The sequence below is a fragment of the Phaethon lepturus genome, unplaced genomic scaffold, assembly GCF_000687285.1.
Source record: "Phaethon lepturus isolate BGI_N335 unplaced genomic scaffold, ASM68728v1 scaffold50581, whole genome shotgun sequence".
Taxonomy (NCBI): Eukaryota; Metazoa; Chordata; class Aves; order Phaethontiformes; family Phaethontidae; genus Phaethon; species Phaethon lepturus.
The window spans coordinates 309-25,037 of NW_010519413.1; the positions used below are offsets into that span (position 1 = coordinate 309).

The 24,729-nt window shown below is 38.9% G+C and overlaps 2 protein-coding genes across 2 annotated transcripts in view; one reads left to right on the plus strand and one right to left on the minus strand.

Moving 5' to 3' along the window:
* LOC104628448 (histamine H3 receptor-like) overlaps positions 1-3,253 on the plus strand; it is a 3,552-nt gene extending 299 nt beyond the window's left edge. The window contains exons 2-3 of the mRNA XM_010297025.1: positions 1-86; positions 2,369-3,253. The exon at positions 1-86 is cut by the window's left edge and continues 78 nt beyond it. Coding sequence (XP_010295327.1) covers positions 1-86; positions 2,369-3,253 — 971 coding nt within the window. The remainder of the gene's footprint in view (positions 87-2,368) is intronic.
* Positions 3,254-5,702: 2,449 nt separating this feature from the next.
* VPS35 (vacuolar protein sorting 35 homolog (S. cerevisiae)) lies at positions 5,703-24,472 on the minus strand. The gene is made up of 16 exons (XM_010297026.1): positions 24,379-24,472; positions 22,864-22,960; positions 21,963-22,086; positions 20,345-20,527; positions 19,824-20,037; positions 18,966-19,049; positions 18,399-18,508; positions 15,301-15,397; positions 15,063-15,211; positions 14,355-14,562; positions 13,681-13,836; positions 11,269-11,391; positions 10,165-10,344; positions 8,728-8,967; positions 7,870-8,013; positions 5,703-6,601 (listed from the first exon to the last, which is right to left on the minus strand). The coding sequence occupies exons 1-16, from the start codon at positions 24,391-24,393 to the stop codon at positions 6,422-6,424; spliced, it is 2,304 nt and encodes a 767-aa protein (XP_010295328.1). The 5' UTR covers positions 24,394-24,472; the 3' UTR covers positions 5,703-6,421.
* Between the last annotated feature and the right edge of the window lie 257 nt (positions 24,473-24,729).

Sequence of the window (24,729 nt, forward strand, 5' to 3'; positions counted from 1 at the left end):
TGGTGGTAGACTACCTGGTGTGCACTGCGTCCGTCTTCAACATCGTCCTTATCAGCTTCGATAGGTTCATCTCTGTCACCAAAGCGGTAAGGGCTGGACAAGCGGGGTTGAGGGTGGTCTGCAGGGGCTTTGAGGCTGCCCTTTCAGGCAGGATGGTTTGCTTAGGATAGCTGGGTCTCAACTGCATTGCACCTCACTCAACCACCACAGGAACAAGGGAGTACCTGGAAATAGTTCTAGAGTGATCAGCTTTGGCAGAAAAGTCAGTTGCTTCTCACTTGTACAGTGGAAGAGGTTCTTTGTTTTAAGAATCAGGCACAGTTTGTATATGCTGCTGTTCTGGCTAGAAGGGCAGAGGGAACAAGATGTACTTATTTCCTCCTCAGCTACTGAAAAGGTATTACTCAGCTGAAACCAGACCATCTCCCTCAGAACATGGCAATACACCTGTTGACAACTGATAGCCCAAGCCAGCCTAGCTGCATCCCAGTTGCAGCAAAAGGCAGAGAGAAATCTCCTTGCACTGGGTACCAAACTCTCAGGGAGAATTAGATGTATACAGCTGTGTATGGTTCAAAAGTGGCCAAATATAAATTAACATCTTTAGCATGGAAATGGCATCTGCATCCTTCGAGAGCCACAGAAATAGCTAGAGCCTTGCCTCAGTCATGCAGCATGTCAGCTATCAAAAAAGGAGTAGACTAGAACTAACTTAATTTTAACCTAGACAATACTGCCTCAAAGTACTTGGATGGTGCCGAAATAAGACTTTTTACCTGCTAATAGGTTTCACTCTTCTACACACACTTCTTTGTTATTCTTCAGGCCCCTGTTCCACCTACATTTCCTTAAAACATTAATTTAGCTTAATTGCTTATTCTAAATGACACTAAGAGGCAATGATACCTTTTTGGCAAACAGTACAAAGAGAGGCTACAAGATCACTTTAACAGTTTATATGCCACTTAGTGTTTTACCAACTTTTTCTGAAGAGGGAGAAATGAACAGATTAATTTTTAAACAGTCAACACTTAAAATTCCTTTATTTTCTAGGTTCTGAATTAGCCATGAATTTTGCTTTTGCAAACCAAACTCTCATAACTGTACACATAATATAAATATATAGACTAGATGGTTTCAGAAATGGAAAGGGAAACTGGTCATAATAAAAGAAAAAAGCCAGCCACTTGAAATACTTCAAATTAATGCTCCATATAAAAATTCCTCCCCAAGCAAGATTACAGAAGCTGCCTGTTGGGACAGGGCAGTATAAGAACATACGGACACAAACACAGGAAGTTCTAAATTATTCCCTACCTCAATAAAAATGGTAATCTTCCTACAAGGCTGCTCCTGAAATTAAGAGCTTTTTCAAGAACCACAAAAATCAGACCCGATTCAAACTCAAGATCCCTTCAACTGTATGGGTATTCTACCAGAACAGCATTGGCTTTAGAGATCAAGATCCAAAGATTGGGGCAGTAAACATGAATCCTATACAGAATTCAAGCATGAAGACTTCATATTCCAAAACACTGTGTGGCGACTGTAGAGAGATGAATATTGTCTAGTACACTAGGAAATTAGAATATTGAGAAATAGAAGATCTTGATTTTAAGATTCTACTGAATTCTATTGCTTTTTTTCATTTTATTTAGTATTCAGTTTACTGACATACTATTTTTTTTTGCACTTTAGCTTCTCTGTTTTCTAAGGGAAATTGGTTACTATTCCTGTAGAGCACTTTGCAGACCACATCTATACATCCTAATTGCAGATAGGAGTTCTGCAAGTAATCCATGAAAGAATGAAATTAAAGATACCAAACAGAACTAAAAGCTGTTATCCATGGAGGTTTTTTTGGTGTGATTTTCACATTAGGGGAAAAAAAGGCTATCTCTCTGCAAAGCAGAAAGAAAAGAACTTGCACAGGTGTTCTATGATTTCAGATTCTTTCAGGTATTTTAAATTAAATTATTTAAAAATTCTAAATAAGTGAGTTTTGAGGGGCCATGTTTCTAGACATTCTATAAACTGGTGTCACAGCTAATGCAGTTGAATATGCAAGCAGCTGGTAACAACCAATTCTAGGAATAGCAGTGGTTGTTTGCTTTGGAAAAGCCTTGGTTTTTTAGCTTTTAAGATCTGAAACACATTCTAAGAACATATCTAGTTGCCCTGATAACATTTGTTGGAATGGATATTTCAGAAATAGCTTTTCTGTGGTACCAGTAAGCTTAGTATAACCCTCATCCTTAAACCAACATAACAGCAACCCTCAGAAGTGACAGACAGGGCCATGTTCCAAGGTAGCCATGTAACCATTTAAGATACTAGTAATCTATGTGACTTAACTTTTCTCTCTCAGGTCAGTTACAGGGCTCAGAAAGGCATGACCAGCAATGCAGTATTGAAGATGATCACTGTATGGATTGCTGCTTTTCTTCTCTATGGTCCAGCCATTCTCAGTTGGGAGCACGTTGCCCAAAAGAGCATCCTCCCTGAAGGAGAATGTCATGCGGAATTCTTCTACAACTGGTATTTCCTAATGATTGCCTCTACTATTGAATTCTTTACACCTTTCATCACTGTTACATACTTCAACTTAAGTATTTACCTCAACATCAGGAAACGCACATCCCTCAGAAATGAAAACCTATCACCTGGTCAAGAGGACTGTGAAAGTAATTTCCAGGGGAAAAAGAGGGAACACACTATATTTTTTGTAAAACCTGCTAACAGACACAAACATGAGAAGAGAGCAAGCAGCCTTTCTCCCCCAAAAAAGGCTTCAAGGCTCAACCTACATAAGCTTGACAATCAGTCATTAAATTTGAATGTCCATCAAGATCTTCCACCACTTCAGGTGGAAGTCAAGACCAAGCCTCGTAAGAATAGTTTCTACAAAACTACAGAAAGCATGTGCAACGCCACCAGCAGAGTGGACATTGCTAACGCTATGACAAATAGATTTAGACTTTCCCGGGATAAAAAAGTAGCAAAGTCTTTAGCAATTATCGTCTGTGTGTTTGGTTTGTGCTGGGCTCCATATACACTTTTGATGATCATCAGAGCAGCTTGCCATGGGCACTGTGTGCAGTATTCACTCTATGAGACTTCATTTTGGCTTCTGTGGGTGAATTCAGCCATTAACCCTGTTCTATACCCACTGTGTCACATGAGCTTTAGGAAAGCCTTTATAAAACTCCTGTGTCCAGGAAAAGCCAAAATTCATCCTCATATTTTTATGTGAAAAAAAGTGTGAAGGGTCATAATTAGTACATCTTGCTTTCAGTGGGAGCATAAACTGGCTAATATTCACCTGTAACTATTAAGTGCGATGTGCACTGGGTAGTTTATGGAATACTGGTAAGTAAGTACAAGTATAGGTTTTTAGAAATGTATAAAGATACATTCATCCATGTAGCTGGAGAAATCATAGCAATGAAAAGAAAGCAAATTTCTCAAAGGTCTTTGGGAAATTATGGCAACAGTGTATTTTCCAGTAATGGTACACTTGCAGCATTACAGTGCTGAGAAGGGAATACAACATTTGCTGCCAATAATTAGAGTTCAGGCACTCTCACTTTTAATGACTGTAATTACTGCTGGTTAAGGAATTTCATAACATGTTAACCTTGGACCTCTTCTATTTTATCCCCAAACCCACCCTAAAATGTCAAGGGGCTCAACTGTTAAGTGTAGTATGCTTTTAGCCCTCCACTTAGTGGTAAGCCAGATAAGATCATGACCAATTCAAAAAACTAAATACTGATATCCAGGAAAAGTATGGGACAAGAGGCACCAGAACAGTCAGGATTACCAGAGAAGCTGAGCAATTGTAGCAGGTACGGCAGCACTGATTTAAGTAGAAAAGGTGATTCAGAAATAAGAGAGTAGAATTTTTAGTAAAACTAAGTTCAGGGACAGGAATATAAAAGGGTTTTGAGCTTTGTGGTAGGAAATATGAGAACTGAGTGCTCATACACTGGAAGAGTTTCACCATGAGCTTTCTCCTTCAGCTAGGACTTCCTGCCCCCTGCCAGGATCCTGCATGGGTGGGAGTCTACTCAAGTCAAACCTCTCCTCCTTACAGGACTGACAGGTATTAATCTTCTATTTTTTGCTGTAAGTATATAGTAAACATAATTAGTCTATGAGATCCATGACAGACAGATTTTGCTATAGACAGAACTTTAGGCAAGCTTCCCTTGGACTACTTTTTAAAACATTTCCAGCTGTAGTTCTGGCTAGGTCTGAAAGGAAAAAAAAATGTCGTTTTCCCCTACCCCACCCATTGAACCTATCCATCAAGTCATCAGTGGTCAAAGCCAAAAGCATTATTTCAAGTGTTTAGTCTGTTAAAATTTACAGCCTTGCTATTGACCATTTTGACTATTGACTACGTACTGTTTCTGCTATTCTGCCTCTGCCACAAGAAAAACTCACATACCTAGCTCCTGAGTTTTGACTAGATCTGTCCTAGAAGAGGTATCAATTTGCACATCACTAGTGATACAAGTTTTGTTTCCACCATCATAAGCATTTCTACATAGCTTAACAGACACTTTCCTTTGCTGACAAGTAATAGCTATTGAACAGCCGTAGTTGTCCATTGCCACAGCCAAAATGCACGTTAGTATAGTTGATCTTAAAGTTTACAGTCAGTATTTTGAAATTTACTTTGTAAGACTTCAATAAAAGTAATGAAGAACTGTGGAAGAGTCATAACTTTGTAGCCTTAACAAGTAGAACATGGGAAAAAGCACTAGCCTCCATCGTCTGGGTAACTGCAGTTGAAACCACAAAACCATTATTCAAAAGACAATTCCTAAGTTACAAAGACTGACCTTGAGGATTAAACAAACATGGTTAGCAAATATTGTAAAGTAGGAAGGCATATCCCTACCATATGAATGTATGTACATGAACATGATCATCATGTTCTGCTGTGGATGTTTTGTGACGAAACAATCAGCTTAACGATTCTCTTAAGAGAAAGAGCATCAGATACATTATGCTTTTTAAATAATTATACCACTAGGCAAGTAAATCCATTAGATTATTTCCTCATTCCTCCTCCACTCCAAGCCAGACTTATACGTCAGTAAATCAGTGATCTAATTGTTTTCTACTCCATAATTCTTGTCTCCTAGGATCATATTTGCCTTTTTCAGAAAACAGGTAGCACTAAATTATTGGACACTCCCACCAAGGTCTCATTCACTAGCCAATCAAGCCAGAACAGTTTTCACAACAGTGGTCAAATCAAGGAGTAAGTTCAATCTGTTAGCTTTAGAACATTACATTCAGTTAAGGTAAAACAGACATTTCAAAGTTTTCAGCAACTGGCATTAACCTACAGACTAGACCAGTCTTCACAGGAGTTGCCACTGGCAATTGCGCTACTGCTCAGTTTCCTACAGCTTTGTCATTTAATTGCCACTAGTCCACTCAAGTTATGTCAAAAAGCATTCTGAAATGCAACCACATGTCATCTCAGCATCATTTGTAAAAATACTGGTTTTCAATTATTTGATTTTCTATTCTACATTAGAAATGCCAGCAGTCTCCCAGCCTGTCCAGGTTAACTATGCCTTCATTCTTCTGTCCCTACAAAACAGAAGTTCCTTTGCTTTTATCAGAAGGTTCAACATTAGCACTGGGTTCAACAGCAGGCTCTGAAGAGACATCAAACAACAGGTGTTAATAGCAACTTTATTGTTTCACTGGTGCAAAATCATGATACTGAATAAACTTGTGTAATGCATTTTCCCCTAAATTTACAGTAATGAAGGTTATACATATCTCTATAGATTGCAATTCCTCTATTTTTTTAAAACTATTTGGAACAAAATTAGCTTGATAAATATGCCCTGTGCACAGTACTGGCCCTCACTGAATGTCACAGAGCCTTAATATGCAAAATATAACTTCTGTTTTTGAACATGGTATTTTAAAACTCTCCAAACATGCATTAATATATTCTAGTTTTTAGGGAAAAATATTACACTTAGTCTTAACTTGCATTAAAAGAAAAGCACAAGCAGAATCTGACATACAATAATCCCAAAAATCTGATGCGCTGTAAGGATCAGACACAGCTTCAGATGACAGTCACTGCCAGTTTAGAACTCTAGTGCTACAGAAGCAACAGTGAACAGACAGAAGAGAAATCAGACAGAAGAGCCCTACCATGTCACATGGATGTCGAAGAAAATTTCAGCCATGCTAACTGATGAAACCTGTAGTCGCTGGTCCAACCTTTCAAATTTGTTAGAGTACTCAACACAAGTGTTTGAAGTGCCAGACTGAACACATGAACATTAACTTGACATTTCTGAAAGGCACAGCCTATGAATCTACCTTAAAAAAAAATATGGTATGTAAATGAAAAGAAATAAGTATAGTGTGTATCTTCCTAAAGAACAAGACCTTCATAAATTGGCCCCTCTGATTCTGGCGATTCCCTCCTCAGACGCAAGTGCTCCAGTGTGTTGTGAAAGTGTTTGTTAATTTGTTCTGTTTCTTCAGTAGACTCAAGGTTTGGGAGATCTTCTCTTATCTTCTGTATAAGCTGATTCAAAACCTGAATTGTCACCTACAGGAGAATATAAAAACAGAAGTCATCAAGAAGGCCTGCGTATAAGTGCATAGACATTAGTTTTAACAGAGCTGTCGCTAAACTGTTGGTATTTGGACAGTTCATAGAGCTATTGATAAGACTGCATGCAGACAAACTGTTGGAGACTGCCTTCTCTTGCTCCTCATAGGACCATTCTGATTTCAGAGTTTTGTGGAAATTCCACTCATCACAGCAAATGTGAAGTCAAGTCATTAACCTGATAGCTTTGTAACTTTTACAACAGCATTTCTCTCCAGTTTATTCAATACAAGTTTAAAAAGCTTTAAAGGAAGCACATAATCAGATTGTCTGTGCACTGTAACAATGTTTCTTGTAGAAGTCAGGATGGTAATGTCAGATTCAAAGTTATTCTTACTGACCAAGTCATTACCTAGGAAATTACAGCTGCCTACGGTGTTAAGTCCAACACTACACAGCACAAAATGCACTGCAGACCACCACTGTACCCACAGACTTGTTTTTATATCTGCCAAGTGCTTTGAAATTCAAAGTTTTATTTTCATCACCGTCAGATACAGCATCTCCTATATGAGAGCACTGCTATAGCAGGAAGCCTGTTCAGTTGCTGGAAAGTCAGCAAATCCCTAAAATCTCTTCAGACATTCTCTCAGAACTACATTCATTAATGTCTGCTCTTGATCAAATGATGACATCAGATGGGATGTTGATCTCTGCTTGACCAAGCAGCTTTTTCAAACTGGCTAAGTTTACTAGTAATCTGCTAACAGAAAATGTATGAGATAGTTATCTCAGATTTCAGATGCAGAATTTAAGATGGTACATGAGATGTCCTATCTATTTCTTGAAATTAAAGCTTACACCAACCATTTGTGGTGCACTTAGCAGTGACCTTGAACAGCTGTAAGCATTTTCTTTCCCTTAAGTTAGGTACCTCTAAAGTTAGATGAGAAAGCAGTAAGATTCTAAGTCCTAGTTAGTTTTGATCTAATAAATATTTCAGGTATCCAAGTCTCACAATATTTACATTCATAACTAAACTGCTAACATTTGGTGTTCTTCCCCCCATGTAAGAATAAAGTTTTATCCACAATTTTACTAGCATATCAAGAATTGACTGCTCTGTTGTTATTACCAGAACTCGTGCCTCTCATGAGAGACTACAAAGCAGGCTAGAGAGACATGATTTGGGGTATATGTGTGAATGAAGAGCTTAAAGAAATGGTCTTTAAAAAAGATGCAATAAAGAATGCATTTACACTCACCGCCTCATTTTCCTTTTCATAAAAATAGATGTATCTATTCAGAATTTCTATGAAAAGTTGGACTTGCAGAGAAGGGTCCATGCACTGATTTGCTATCTTCAGAGCCTTCTTTAGGCATTCCATTACTCTTTTTCCTCCATGAAGCTAGAAGGAAAAACCCCAAAGTTACAGGAACTAAAAGAACCTTGGGGAGCTCCAGTTTCTCTTCCCTTGGCACATATACAGCATTTCCTGGTCATCTACCACAGAAACACAAAACCACACAAACTGTGCAGAACAAACAATAATTGAAAGCTTACCTTGTCTGACTGCCACCAATGTTAAGTTTTGTTAAATCAGACATAACTTGAACAGTTGTTGAAAGCCTTCAATTACGAGATCGATGAACTCAATTTTGTAATATGTACACTAATGCATACTTTGAGAAACAGATTTCAAACACTGTTCTTTAATTACAGCAGCTTATATGACAAGCCCTAAAGAACACAGTTTTTTTTTTTTACCTTTCACTTCAACAACTTGTATGTTTAATTTGGAAGTTTACTAGTTCCCATGCAAACACAGCTACTATAATAAACACATGCAGAATGCAGACTACACTTTGACAGCCAGTCTTAAACTAGCTGTCACTCAAAAGCTTGCATGGTACTTCCACCCTTAAATTTGAGTCTTAACCATTTTTGTATTTATGCAGCTTACACTGCAGTGAGATTTAGAAGCTTTGTATATTAGAATACATTCCAACCAAATCCATATTGCTAAGTGATATGTCTACTTTAGAAGTAAGCACTTCCAGATGAAAGGCAGAACTATGTTACTGAGGTAGGATGTATTACACTGCTGTCGCTTTATTCTTACCTCCTCTCCATTCTTGTCAGTATTTCGTCCAGACCAAAACAGATGGGCACAAGTGCTCACAGCCCGGCATTGGTCTGGCTTCTTAAGGAGCTTAGAGGCTGCCAGTGCACACTGAGTCCTTAAAGGCTCATGGTTCTCCTCACTGAAGCACTTCATCCTCTCAAATGTCCCAATTATCAAGGTGATTGCAGCCAGCTGTGCTTTTGAATCACTGATTTCGTCTTCATACAGAGAGAAGGCCTAGTCAAGGGAGAAAGCAAGACTCTTAATCACTGCTTTAGAACACAACAGAAAAAAACAAGTCACACCTGCTAGTGACATGGCAGGCAAGCGTCCAGTTTTACATTTGTCAAAAGCTTCAGGCAGAAAAAAATATCTTTCATTGCAAGTGTCAAAATCAAGTTAAATCCACAGACTGAAATTAGTCTTGCAAGAAATATTTCTTACTTAAGTTCTCATAGTAAACAAATGTGATCCTACATATAATCTGAAGATGAGTTTTTCCTCATTTCAAGCATCTGTTCAAACACAGAACTTCAGTAGCAGAAATAGTCCCTGAAGAGGATGTGGTTCTTTGAAACACACAAAGCCGTAGAACAGAAGTTAAGCAGGAGGGTCAGTGACCACAGAGTAGGTAAGAAAAGTGTTAGCACTGCTGCCACGTGGATGAAGAGCCTTGCGAGAACATACAAGATTCAAAATCTTTAACCACATCTCTAATAGAAGGTACATAGCTGTCATACTGCTCACATCTTCAGAACTGTGCTACAACAGCAACTGATACAAGACAGTGAGGAAAGGCCGAGGTTATCAGCAACTCCGTTTAAGAACGCATATTAGTAGCAGTACTGGACAAAAGATTAGGACAAAGCTTGCAACACGGATAACATTAAATACGTTGGTTCTTTATCATGATGGGGAGTATGGGAAGGTTTTTGCAACAAGGCTTAAGACCAAGTAACAGGTTTAAGTGTATTTTCAGAGCAGTTTATAACAGGTTTCAATACAAGGATTTTAATTAGCAAAGCTCAGCATGGTAGTTGTGCACACTGCAAATTTTAGAGAACTTTCAAAGAGTTCTTGTGGTCAGGGCAATACCAGCTAGATAACAGGAGCTGGGAGACAGTCTTAGAAGCAGTGAAGGAGCATTTTATGTTGAGAAAGCTACACCCCTCCAGTGAGCCAACTATGCGAGTAAAAGGCAGCATTGCAACGTACTACATGTTGTCAGACTGAATATTCAAATCAGTAGCAACGGAGCTTAATTCCACAGCAGCCTGGGAAGCAAGAATAAAGATGAGGTGTTTCTACCCCGAGACATTAGCTATCAACTGTTTCGGATGTGTTAATCACACTGGATGGGTCCATGTTCAGGAAACCTACTCAAACCAAACTTAAGGTAGCACAGGACAGTGACTGTAATAGTTGGACACTCACCTGGGACATGAATTCATAGGCCACAGTTTCATGATTCTCAAAGCCAATCTCTCCTGCAGCCAGTGCTCCTTGTAGGAAGAGACGGAGAGGCAGCTCTGCCAGTTCTGCTTTGATCAGGGCACTGATGGTCTGGTGAGCAAACGAGAAGATCTTCTGGCACTTCTTTTCCCATTTGTCATCCTAGGAGAAGTGAAACAAGTCAAAGCTTGAACAAGACTATTGCTATAAGGAAAAGATAATCTAAATTGTAAACAGATCTGTTAAGTGCTCCAGTCTGTTGTCTTCCGCATGCCACTCCAGCCACTTATTTACTGAAGTAAATCAGTGGATCTTCACAAAGTACTTCTTCCATTTACAAAAAAGTTCACACCCATGTTTCCTACCAGCTCATAGAAACCTTCCTCAAGCAGTCTACACTGAATTGCAGTTACCACAGCTGTGCTTAGAATGTAACTGAGTAAAAGCCCAATTAGCTAAGTGGAGAAAAATTCTTTTCAGTCTGGAGCATCAGACATGGAAGAGAATTTTAAAACACTCCAAAGGAGTGTTTTTACAAACAGCATTTTAACTTATTTCCCCACAATATGTCCCCCAACAATAAGGGAAAAATACGTATTTAAGCTATCTCAATCAGAAAGCATTAAAAGGGCCAGAATGGATCACTGATTGTTTTAGCATGCACTTCTGCAACTACCATATAAATTAACCTACAAAGAAGCAGTTGCTTTTAGAAACATTAAAATAGAATAGCTACAGATTTAGGAGTTGATGAATTTCAATATTCAGATCTAAATCACTTTCATGCCATCACTTGCGGTGTCGTAGTTCTCTGGTGTCCATGTGAAAACACATAATCAGTCACCTTCATGAATAAACACAATTAAACAATTTCTGCTTCACCATTCTTCAAGTGCTTAGGTAATTCAATAGGAATTGATAAAAATCCTCCTTAAATGAGAAAGCATTCACACTTCAAGTAAAAATCTGCCTTCAACAAAAAACCCTAGCATTCTATATCGTCTTAGTATACTGCAGCCAGACAAAATGCATTTAAGAAAGCCAAAAAGAAGCAAGTATAAAAGAGTTACCTAGAGGTCAACTTACCACTTTGGCATTCTCTTTGTAGCGAAAAGCAAGCTGGTATGCAGCAAAAACCAATGGTGGCAGCGTAAAACGAATACGTTGGTTCCCACCTGCACCAAAGTGTTTCCGGGCAGTGTTTAGGATCTAAAACAGAAGCACTGTAGGCTTAGAGAATTCTTGAAAGAGGTGTGTTATTTGCATCTAACTTTAATCTGCATTCTATGGAACAAGAGCATCAGAAAGACATGGTGTTAACATCAGATAAGTTACAGTATTTTGACGGGACTACATACAAGTTCCTTTACTTGAATTAAATTTGTGCAGTCTCTGTAGCTCTTTACATGCTGTTTGCCCAAACTTTTCCTACAGCTGCTTAGTAAGTGTTAGGCAACACTTGTGGTACTGTATTAACCACAGATACATTTTGGATGTGCAGTGAGATGCAAGTTGCCTAAGCTTGTATTTAATAATGACATCGGATACATTCTGTCCTCAACTCAATTGAAGCTACAAAGACAACTATTCTTTCTTAGAATAGCCTCTAAGAAAGTAAAAGAAAAACCAAGTTTCATGAAACTAAACATACAGGTCAATAAAGCTTCTCATATTCCAAGAGAAAGACTATAGTGCCACATTCTGGTAGCCACACCTGCAACTTTTGCCATTTTTCCCTGTTTTTAGTTTATCATTATGCTCATTAATAATAGCTTCTTTTATTGCCTTTCTCAATTTTGAGCACAAGCTGCACACACAACATGAACATGATACTTTTCTGTCTCTCACCTGAACTTGCATTTCAGATCTCTTCCATACAGAACACAATTTAAAGTGGGATACTGTGAAAGAGCAGTGAAAATCAGATTTTTTTCCTACTGTTCTTGTAATGTAGGACAATTTGATACAAGCATTCATGATGCTCATCAAGAAGCTAATAAGCATTTTTACTAAAAAATGTTAAGTAGCTTACAGAATTCTATCCAAAAGGTAATTTGACAAGTCCTATGATGGCATTTAAAGGTGGTCAATCTGATTAAAGCTAAGCATTATTAGACAAGAAAGAAGACAGCCTGATGTTCAGAAGCTTTGCAAAACCAGCTTCAACATCTCTAGCCATGCAGAGTCTTTTGGGATAAAAATACATCCACTCCCTCCGTGCCAGCATCCCTTTGAGGAAAACTTTGTTCTCTATTAGCAAAAAAAAAACAACCCAGAACAAAACAAAAAAACAACCAAACACCTAAACACAGTTATCTTGGCTTTTCCTATATGAATACGGTACTTGCTAGCTGTAATCAACCCACATAGTTCTTGAAATTAATGAGGATCTGGCTGACCATCCTGCCTTACTCCAGCAATATTCAGAAATAACGCAGTCAATGAAGAGGAGGTCCTGAAACAAAACTGTCTCCAATCCTTGTACAGGCCTTAAAGCTATGCTTCTCCCCACTAGTTGCAGCAAACCTCTACATTTCAGGCAAGCAATTTTTGTATTACATTTTAAATCCAAGCTAATGAATGCCAGTAGCATTATGTATAGCTTTTACAGGATTATATTGGTCTATTCTCACTGTTTATGCAGTGTGATATTGCTGTAACTTTTAACACAGAGTCAGCCAGTTGTATTTCAACCACACTAACTGTAACTTCACAGTAGTCCCTACTCAGGCCTGAGCTCTGACTCTAGCTGCTGCAATCTGTAATAGCATCCAACTTCAGCACATCTTCTGCCAGCTTTTACAATGGATTTTGCATAGAATATCCCCATCCCTCTGCCTCAACACACTTCTCCATACAGGGAGAACATTTAAACTTGAAATAAACTAAAGCTAGACGTAGCAGATTAACATCAGAGCTACATAAAGGTTTTGATGGATCAACCCAAACTGTTATGAATAACATAATACGTAAGTTTCAAGGCCATATCAAACCTACTATTAAGGATGGACCAAGCAGAGAGGAAAAACATTTGTAACCACTAAGCAGCTGTATACTACATGCTATATGAAGACCATATACTTACACTAATTAAAATCCCTGAGGCCAAACATATTAGCTGTATTTTCTGAGCTTTGGGGTGTATTTTGGTATCAACAGAATGCAAATGGCACAGTGGTCCAAATTTTGCTTGCTGCTTTTTAGATAAATGATTATGTGAAGTTGTCAGAATGTCAACATTAGTTACCACAAACTAATATAGTTGCATCCAAACTGCCACCTCATGGAACGAAAAGTTTAAATCCACAAATGCCTTTAAGTCCTCGCCTACTTTCTCCAAACAAAAAAGTATTTTATACTACCATTAAAGGTGTCATACATAATGTTTTCTACTATGTGCCAGAGCAGTGATGTCGCAGCTACACTAAATTCCTGTAAAGTAATGCAAGAACTGACAGTTCAGAGAGCACAAGCATTCAGAAACACTGATCACCATACCAGATACTGTTGATCAGGGTCATCTGAACGCAAAAGATGAATAAATCTTCCCACAAGACTCTGCTCATCAGCAAAGTCCTCAGGGTCAGGATCTTCAGCAGGCTGATCTGGTTGATCCTGGATCAGCGTGGATACCAAATTCATGATAGCATCAACCTGTTAAAGGCAATATAAGCTCTATTTAAACCAGAGTAGTCGATAAGCATAAGTTGACAGCAACTGCGAACATCTCTACAGCCATTCATAGTGCTGACAAAGGAAAGTTTATTAGTTGGTGTTGCTTTGGGACATATTTGCCTTACTCCCTGAAGAAGGGTCCCTCTTAGCACAAGTGCGACAGCACAGCAGTACAGAGGACATTCAGATGCCAAAAGTACTATCCAGGCTTCTTTAGATCGTGTTTTAAGGTGATTCAGGGTCTTTGTTCAAACCTAACAGAAGTAGCCTCTAGGATGAGGTTAGGGAAGATGTGCAAAGACAAAATGTTTAAGAACATCGGTGGAAGAATTATCAAGTGGGATAAAGCCTGTGCTACTAAGAAGGGGAGGCAGGGGTACACAGGGCACGAAGGCTAGGAATCAAAGCATGCCCTGCATGAAGCCCCTTAGTATGTGTTTTCAAGTCTTCAAACAGTAGTTTAAACAACTATGATTTCAAGTTAGCTTATGTCATACCTGTTCTTGGGACACAATTTCTGTGTTATAATCCAATACATTGCTAAGCACATAACAACTCATGCTCTTCCTGGACTCATAATCAAAATATTCGAAGAGTGGGTGAAAATGTTTTAGTTTCAGAACTGTCAGGATATTGTTGTAAGTATCAACAGGGATTTTCAAAAGTCTAGTCAGCTCCTTTGAAACAGCACTGCTCGTTGCAATACTGAAAGAAAATATATGCAAAAAACACAATCAATCAATAGTTCACACACGTAGAGAGATTTAAAGTCTGCCTCAATACCAATCCTGATGTATACCATAACATCTAAGCAACTTGCTGCTAGGGAGACAGGAAATGAAGTACCAAAACAAGTCACTGGATATACACTGGAAACTACACATTTTAAGCTGCTGATAGCAGAAGCAGAGACTGTGGCTGTAAATTCAGCAAGAGGAGAACTTGAGTGCTGTAAAGGATGAAGAGATAATGACTACACACAGCTTACATACACATTGTGTAGCTTTATAGCTGTGCAGTAGGATTTATGCGCAACTGAGCAAGTCCTAGTTAGTCTATATGATCCTCAATAGCTTGGCCCAAAGGCAGTTCTTATACATCCAAAGCATGTCTCTGCTATCTTGCCAAATATGCTGAAGTGTAAAAGTCAAGATTTTAGAGTATTAATTGCCATTCCAGAGAGAATGCAAGAGACATTTACTTACTGTTCCAGATTAAGTTTATTGAATATCTCCACGGTTGTTTCCAACACCTTATCAACATAGTCAACACGGTCTGGGTAGCATTTCATAGCCAAGTTAATGAGAGAAACTTGCAAAGATACCACATCCTCCGAGGGCATGTCCTGGCGAGACTGCAATTTAAGACAGCACTGAGTTGATAAAAAAAGCACATAACTTTGCAAAAAAACCCAAAAGTTGCATGCAAGAATATCCAGCATACCTGTATAACAGTAGCAACCTGCTGTGAAAAGATGTCAAACAGTTTGATATCTGCTGGGATACCAGGTCCATCTTCACGGTGTGCAAATAAAGCTAACCTGGTAACAGATAAAGGAAAGCAGCTTGGTCAGCATAGTTTTTCCACTCCTCAGACACAGGCCAGAAAGAGATACTGGCAGAAAAAGCAAATCCTTTAGGTATACTTGCAAGCTCTATTACAAGCAAAAAGGAGATTAATGGAAGTCAGAAGCCCTAAGGGCAACTGAGCCTGGTAAGTATCAGTCCTGGAAAAGGGTGCTGACAGACATGGCAAGATGAAGAAAGAACAAGACAGATGTTTCGTAATCCATGTTCTTTATCTAGCAACAAATGATCCGTTCTTTCCAGCAGAGAAAGAGGTATAGGGTAGGCTGATGGAGCAAATACCCTGCATCCATTCAGTGATACTACTGAAGTTAGGCATGCAGTAGCACTGTCTGCAAAACAGCCTCCAAAGAAGAAGAAAAAGAAGAAATATGCTGACTTAACTATGCTTTGTCTCCAAAGACAGACCAACATGTGTGGAACTTCCACTGTTTGCAAAGAGCAAAATACAAAATAAATTTCAAATGGAGAAGAATACTTTTATCGGGAAAAAAACAAAGCAAAAGATTGCTATCCAGCAATCCAGCCATACAAAAGATGCTGTAGAGCTATCTCTCTGACAGGAGAAAGCCATGCCAAACACCATTTCTACAGAAATCACATACAAGATAAGAATCACTACAGAAAGGCTAGAACCTTACCAAAGGTAAAGCTGAAAAAGCTCAGCATTGCTATCTTTGCTTTCTAATCACTAAGGGATTATTCTATTCTGAATTACAGAAAGACCTACAAAATATTTAGGAAAAGGCACCGGATTAAAATTTTTAAAATTTTTTCTTACACTGTTGCTAAACTTTAATTCTGAATGAACTTTGGGTCTGAAACAAAACAGCAGGTAGGAGAAGGTCAAGGTGCCAAAAAACTTCACTGCCAGGAAAAAGAGACATTGAACTACTCTTATATTTCATTAGGGTGGTAACAAGCTGACTTTCTAAAGCCAGGAACAATCGCTGCCTTTGAAAAAAGGGACAAGGCAGCTTTTCTTGGCAACAGCTCAGAGGGTAAGGCCAGCATACTACAAACTATGATCAAGTTGCAGGCAGATGGCAGCAAAATTAAAAGCTATGGATGGTTTAGTAAGGCAAGAAAAGATCCCAAAGCAGCAAGATTATTTGCAGAAATATTCCTTTAACAGGAAAGCCCCATGGGAGCAGGGACTAAAGCTTCACAAGCTTCCTCAGCAGTTGCTGATACTCAGTTTCAATTGTCCTATGCCAGCTGAAATAGAGATGAGAAATGCCAGCAGACACTACCTGAAAGGGGCAGATTCACATCTGAACTACACAATAGTGAAATGCAGTATTGCTCCTAACAACTCCAGTCAAAACACAAGAGCAACATCTTCCCTACATGCATGGATTCCAAGAACAGATACACTCATATCCTTCAACAATTGCAGTAACATTACAGTCAAAAGCACAAGTAGCTATACTACAAAGAAGATAATCATCACACCGCTTCCTTTCTACCCTTGTCCAATAGCCAAATGAGAAGGCTCTGGAAGACACTATTAGTGGCCCACAAGAACACAACAGCAGTAAGACTAGGAGGGCTGCAGGTTCACTACTAGTCAGTTGCTTACTGTTGTTTGTAACAGCAAGAATAGAAAATTTACTGTGGAGGTGATACCAAAGCTGTTTAAGTCTTCTAAGTAGACATGACAGCAACAGCTACATGAGGAAAGCCTTCTTGCAAGAATTACATTGCTACACACTAATGTAATAATCTAGCAAAAGATCCTGTGACCTCTGTTGAAAGTAGTCTCAAGAGAGTCTCAGAAATTAGATTGTTACAGGCAATGCTTCTTGGGACTTGGGGTTTTTGTGGGTCCTGTGGTTTTTTTTAAAGCTAACAAAATTATGAAAAATCTCAGCCATGGCAAAGTGTAGGAAACCAATGAATTCCTGTGAACATCTCTGGATTAAAGCAGAGCTGCTTCTCTGACAAATGCACAAATTCTGAAAGATACTTCAATAAGCCTGAAGTCCTGAACAAATAGATCTGATGTAACCTGGAGAAAAAAAAAAACCCTACAGATCTGTTAAGTAAAAAATTCAAGATCCTAAGTTATACCAGTCATGCATAATACACATGCTCCATCTCCAGGCATTAAAGATAAAGAAACAAAGCCAGAACAACCCTGATCATTGCTAAATGCCAGTGGGACTCAAGATCCCTACGGTAACTGAAGTCCATGCATTGGTACACAGACCAGATATACAAAGGTACATATGTTTGTGTGCAAATACAAAGACAAGGATTTTGAGGCTTCAAAAAGCCATGTAAGTGCATTTCCTGTCTGCAGTAAGAAAATACAGGTACTCACTGATAATCTGCATTGTTTCCTTTCAGGATACAAATCAAAACTTCAGTTCAGATTTCTCCCTCATATTTTAATTCAGTGCAAGCAGTTTTAAGCAGTACCCCCAGAAGAAAACACGCTTTTGAAAGAACAGGCAGGAAGCTAGTGGTAAACCAAGAACTAAGAAGGTAGTTCAATTTCCTATTAGCTCTTTTCTGAAGAGGCATATGTTATGTTCTTCGACCAAGATTGCAAGGTAAAGTATCCCTGATACATGATTTCGCCATTAAGCTCTTCAAATTTTCAAGAGGTACCTACGACCGATATGGCTGTCAAAGCAGAACACTGCTGCCACTTTAGTTCAGAAACACAAAACTGGCCAATACTAAATGCGTTGTTTCCTGGCTTAATCTGTTTACAAGTTTTAATCAGTCTAAAAGCAGGTTTCATTGGAAGATGTAAAAGCAAGAGTCCAGACAGCAGAAACTATAGAAATAACATTCTTTACAGCCTTAGTTATAGCTGATAGAAAACCACAGAAACAGTGAAGTGATATCAAACATTGAAAGTTTTCAAATCTTAGAAGAATACCATCTGCCTGGGCAAAACACAAATTTAGTTTTGAGTCAATTTCCACTCCCTTGGTCACTCACCTGTCAATTAAAGCAATAATTATATTTTTCACATTCACATTTTGGTGCAGCTCAGCACAGGCTCTGAGAAATGGGTTCAGGGTTTGGAGGTGAAATTCATCTGGAAAAACCTGAAGTTTTAGAATAATAGTCATCAAGTTATAACCTCAATTTGCCCATTGTTACACAGTAGTAAAATGCAAGAGTAATTCTAAAGCAGATAGCTACATAGTAAATACGGTTGGGCCTATGAATGCTTTAGGGTTCCCCAAGCTGACCTTGACTGGGTAAATGCATGAAGCAAGAGATGCAAGACAAATGAGTATCCTGAGGCGCCAGTATTACAATTCATACTGCAGGCACTGCTGCTCAGATGCTTACAAGCTTCTGCAACAGAAGGAACAGAAATGGATTCATCTCCACTCTGCCCCTCTGGTAAAAAAATATGGGACAAGCCACTGTGTAAGAGTCCCAGTGATGAAGCTTTCCAGTTCACAAGGAAGAGGTTAAAGTAGCCTGAATCTGACTAAAAGTATAGGAATAAGTGTCCCTGTGTCCCATCGCTACAACTGATTCTAAGCAGCTCACCTGTATGATGCACTCCATGAGGTACTCCTGAGCTAAAGCATCTCTGCAGTTTACAACTTGCTCCAATATTCCTGGCAGAACAATCTAGAGTAGGAAAAAAGTCTTGCAGTGATTTTACAATTACTTTCTAGGTTTATATTCACACACATGCATTTAATCCAAGCAGAGCAGTATTTCTACCCTCTCTCAGGTTATTCTTCACATAAAGGCTTTCTGATGAAAATGATTTCAGTTTTCAGCAGTTCCATCCTTCAGAAAGAAAGAAAAATCTACTGGTCTCAGACATCTGTCCCTTTCATACATCATACTACCTGCAAGCTTTGATTTATTAAATCAGTGCTACTAGCTTTGCTGGCACATACCACCACTCAGGGTCTCAGCAGTACTGCTCAAAATCATTTTCAGCAGCTATATGGTAGAACTCACACGGGACAGACTTCTAAATAACATATTTGCTTGACCATCATTTCATGCAGTAACAGTTCTCTTGAATGCTTTGGGAAGCATAGCTTCATTTAACTTGTAAAGTCTATCACATAACACTATGTGTGCACATCCCTTAAACCAACTCATTTTTCTGTAAGTAAAATGGCAATCAGGAAGGGAATTTTTAAAATTTCTTGTCAACATTACAGACAAGCTTAAAGGAAAAATGCATGAGTCATGTCCTTAGCCTCACAACACACTGTACAACTGCATTAGCATTCAGAACTTTTCCCCAGGTCAAGAGTCCAAGAAGCACCAGGATTATTGAACTTTTAGCACAGCTGTAATACTTCAAGCTGATCATCTGAAAGGCCAAACTGGTTTCATCTGTAAAAAGTAACAGAAATCAGAAAGGATGGGCAGACATCCCACCTGCTTATATCGCTCCACATTAACACCTTCCAACTGACTGAGGCGAACCAGGTTTGTTCCTACTAGGATTCTCAGTTCCTGCCTTTCTCGCTCCCTTTTCTCTCTGTCCCGACTATGGCCCTGGTGTTGCATTCGCACCCAAAGTTTGTTCATCTCTGCAAAGTTCAGCAGCACAAAATCCATCGAATCGCTGATGTCTCCAGTGGTTTCTTCACTGCAATTGAAAACAAGTTAGGAAAAGCTTGTCAGAGGCATGCATCCTTCCATCTGCTGGTGAACATCCAATTTTTAAGAAGGTAGGAGGAGTGTGTGGTGGGCTATCTGGGTTCATAAGAAAGGTTCATATCCTCACTTGTGAGAAACTTTAGTTCTGGAAGGGAATTCTTAATGGACAAAATACCAGTCAAGTCTATAGAGTTCTAACATATCTACTTCTTTCAAACCCGAAGAAAATCATAGAGAAAATTTAAATATGTTCTTTAAAAAAATTGTTTTTAACAGTTATAGCCCATCTTTCTTACTCTGCTTGCTCGCCTTCATCTGGTAAGATATTCCTGGTACACTGCAGGAGATAGTTTCTAAGAAAGAGGCCTCTAAGAGGATGCTGTACTCCACGGCACATCTCCACCAGGTCTTTCAAAATATCTTTCCTGGACTGTGGAAATGACTTGACATAAACAACACCTACTGTTATCAGGAGATACCTGCAAAAGGCACAGAATCAAACAACAAATTGTAAAGTAACATCACACTTAAAGGCAGCAGTTCCTTTTCTTCCATCCTGCCAGTATTAGGTCTAGGTCCCATCATTTTAGTTGTTTTGCCAGTTTTCAACTCCTGTTCTCCTCTGCTACAGAGTAGAGCAAGTCTGAACAGCCACTTGACCTCACTACAATGCTTTACACATTGAATGGATAAAGTTCTGAATGCTCTCAGACTAGTTCGTCTATACTTTCAGCATCCCACTAAGCTGGAAAACAGCTCTGGCACATATAGATAAGTTATCTATTATGCTGAAACAGTTAAGCCTCATTCACACTGTAGTCTAGTAGGATAGGTGTTAACACTCTTCAGAAATCCCCAGGCCTGGACTCATTCCTTCAGCATCTCTACATTAAGCAACAGGTAGAAGGAACATGCAAGATGCAAAGGCCTGGTGCCCCAGTATACTTGGGCTCCCTTTCATCTTAAAGAGAAAGAACATATAATGCTCAGAACCTTCACATATTCAGTTTAGAGGCCTCAACCCGCTCTGCACAGTTCTCTGCCTCATGCACGGATGTGCACAGAACCTCCATAAGAGCACCAGAATTGTTAATCAAGGAGAACTAGAGTCTACATCAAGTAGGCAGGAAGACAACTCAAATGATTAGGCAGAAGGGTAAAGACATTGTGGTAGTCATTAGCCAGACTCCAGAAACTGCCTGAAGATGCAGCCTAAAGTCTCCAAAGCCTCCTCCTGGCATGAATATAAAGGTCAGGAATCAAAAACTGCAGTACCAAGCAAAACCTGAGTCCGAAGTCTGAATATCTAGAAGATCTACTCCAACCCAATGGTCACATATTTAAAGATAAGCCTTCTAGTATAATCTCTAGCAGCCTAACACATAGCCAAAGACACATATTCAGAAACACAAAGCTTTTAAGAATTAAGTTATAGCAATTTTCAGCTTTATTCTCACACTACTCACTTTCCAAAGAGACAGATGGTTACAAAGCATCTACTGTGTGTGAGGATCTAAGACCTAGATCCTCAGGTGCAAGTTCATTAACAGATAATGGAAAAAGTTAATAAATATGTAGTCAATGTCACTGATCAGAATATGGTACTTGGTTAATCTTCCACTGACCAGCTCTTTACCCAAAACCCAACTTTATTCCAAGATCAAAGTGCGTCCATCCTGGTCATGTGCAAAACCAACACATGGGCAGGAGGAACTGACCAGCAGCTGCACTCTTGGCCTAAATCTCAGAAGTCTCATTAGCAATCCACTCTTAAGATACACAGAAATACTTATCACCATTGCAAACTGACTTCTTGCTGTCAGGCAAGAATGCAGAGTCAATAATCACCTGAACCCAGAGTCTGACCACTATTCACCAGTCTAAACCAAAAAACACTAACATATACACACTTACAGTCTTGGAATAATATTTCCAGCGTACTGTACTAGCTCATAAAGGTCTGCCACCTTCCTTCCTTTGGCAAATTCATCTGTCAGGTAGATTTCCAAGTAGTGTAGCTCATCAGAAATTGCCATGTCTTTTTCCCATAGTTAAGGATTCTAAGTTAGAACGTCTACAACAGATTTACATAGCAATTGGCTCATTCACACCAACGAGGAAAGATGCTGTACCAAATACAATTATGCCCAGGTACGTAGTACTTCTAAAACAATAGTCACTATTGGGATAAATGTGCAAAAATTATCCCCAAGCCTTCAATTGTCATTTTTAGCATATTAGAAAACAGGGAAAGAAACCTAAATCAAAATAGCAAGCAAATGAAAGTGATTGAACAGAGTATCTGAAGTAAAGGCATACTATGTGTCATAGAAGAATATCATCCACACATGGAGAAAGTAGTATTTGAATATATTCACATTCTATTCCCAAGTCTCATGAAGAGGCTCCCCTTCTTTATATACCACAGTATGCACAAGTAAACACACGGAGGCCCTGACTTATGGTTAGAAGCTAAGATAATAACAAAGGCCAAAAATAATCTCGTTTTACAGATTTTGCTACTGCAAGCAGGGTTGTTTTACAGAGCTGATATTTTTATAGAATTAGACTCCTGAAACCTCCCAAAGGAAAACACGAAAGACATTAAAGACCTACTTTATACCAAAAGGAAGAGATGAATTTACACAGTGAGCAAGTAAGGGTATATTCTCCTACAATATATCCGGATAACTAAATATTGAGGAGAAAAGTGCTAGTAAATATCTGAGACCAACAAGATGCCACTGTACCAAAAAAGGACATGAACATTTCATTCCGAAGTATTTCAACTATTCGCTTCCTCTTCAAAGGATACAGAGCTCATAATAGCTCTTTGGTGATAACATAGAAGTCCGCAGCTCACCAAGCATGTTGGAAGCATGTTTCAGAGCATCCATAAGCTTGTTTTTGTCCTTTAGAGGAAGAAAGAGAGAACAGTCTGTAAGAAATAATACTAGGCAACTGCCGTATTTTAGAAAGCTACACTTTTAGCTTTTTAAAAAGGCATGCAAAGATTAAGTAAATATCACGAAAGTGATGATTCTAATCAAGTGATTTAGTGCTATGTTGCTCATCCTAATTAAGTGGAACATTATACCTGACGGTGGTAAGACGACATATCTGAAGACAGAGCTGCAGTAGTAAAATGTAATACTAATGATACAAAAAATTAAAAGAAAATTTTGCTTATGCAGCAATCTCCACCCACCACTCAGATTCTATCCAGCAAGCAAAATAGAACAGATTTCCCCTGCCCCAATCTGGCCTATTGTTTTGCTCAGAGCTCATAAAGAAACCTCTAGCAGACAGAGGATACACACTTCCAGTAGTCCACTGTTAGAATTAGATTCCTCTTCCCCTTCTTCTCACCCAAGTACACCACCTTACTGAAAGCCATAGTTTATTAGGTTGCACATAACCTACACCTATGATGGACATAATCACCTGGCATCACAGGATACATGACAAACTTCTAATCTACCACCTATACACATACTTGTTCAACCCATAGGAAGCAGCATTAAGTTTTGGGAGAGAACGGAAGGAATTGCTAGTGTGATCCACTTAGTATATTGTCACTCAGTCACAGACAGCAGTTAAAGGCTCAGCTGCAGCTGCTTCAAAGATTTCAAAAGCACTCCAGAGAGTACAAAACTGCAAGAGGTATTACCTTTCTTGCTACTGTCATTTGGCTGCGAACAAAGTTAGCTTGGCTAACCATGTGAAAATATATGGGAATATTTAAGTTTTCATTGCAACCTTAAGCAGTTTCTCCAAATAAAAATAGGCTTCTCAAACCCAAGAAACTACACATGATGACATCATCTGCCTGCCTTGGCTACAATTTCAAGATAAATATCTCAGCACAATCCTAGCCAATGGTGTTCTCCAGTCACCGAAGAATCAGTCTACAGTTAATCGCAAGAAAAGACTGCATGGAAGAAACAACAGTATGCTGAACATAAACAAGAACTGTTTCTCATCATATAGTTCCATATAAAACGAATTTGAGCAATAACCTTCTGATGTCAAATAACAGGCTTATTCCCAGTTTAGGTTTACTTAAATGCAAGCACATAAATTATACAGGTGCATCTCTATAATTTATCTTGTCAAATATTGGAGCAAAATCAGGAAGACACATTCAAAGAATACTCAAGGCTCACTCTGAGTAGCTGCCTCATTTATTTGCAAAGCCTCTGCCAGAAAGATGCATAGAGGGTTAATTTTCCTCACAGCACTAGAGATTACTAGGTTTTTTTAGCATTGATTTACTGTTTTACTCCTAGCAGACAAGAAGCTTCATTGCATTTTAAAGTCACATTCTTACCAAGCATCTCTTCATCTGGAAAGATTGCACCTTCACAGCCTGAATGGCTTCATCCAGGAGTTTTTCCTGTTCATCCTGAGGAGATTGCTGTGTTGTTGGCTGGAAGAAAAAAAAAAAAACCAAAAACACAGAACTCAATTTTACGAAGCTGTTTACAACTCCATTCAAACTGGGTTCCCGAAGTTTAACACGGTGCAAGTGACACTGCAGTGTGACCACTCAAGAGTTGTCAGAAATAGATGTGTGATATGCAAGGGGGAAAGTTCCCAGTACTCTGAAAAAACCTGAGGGCAGGGAAGAGAGAGGTTATGGATAGCCTGTGAGCACCATTGCTTTTTGGAGTGCAAGCCA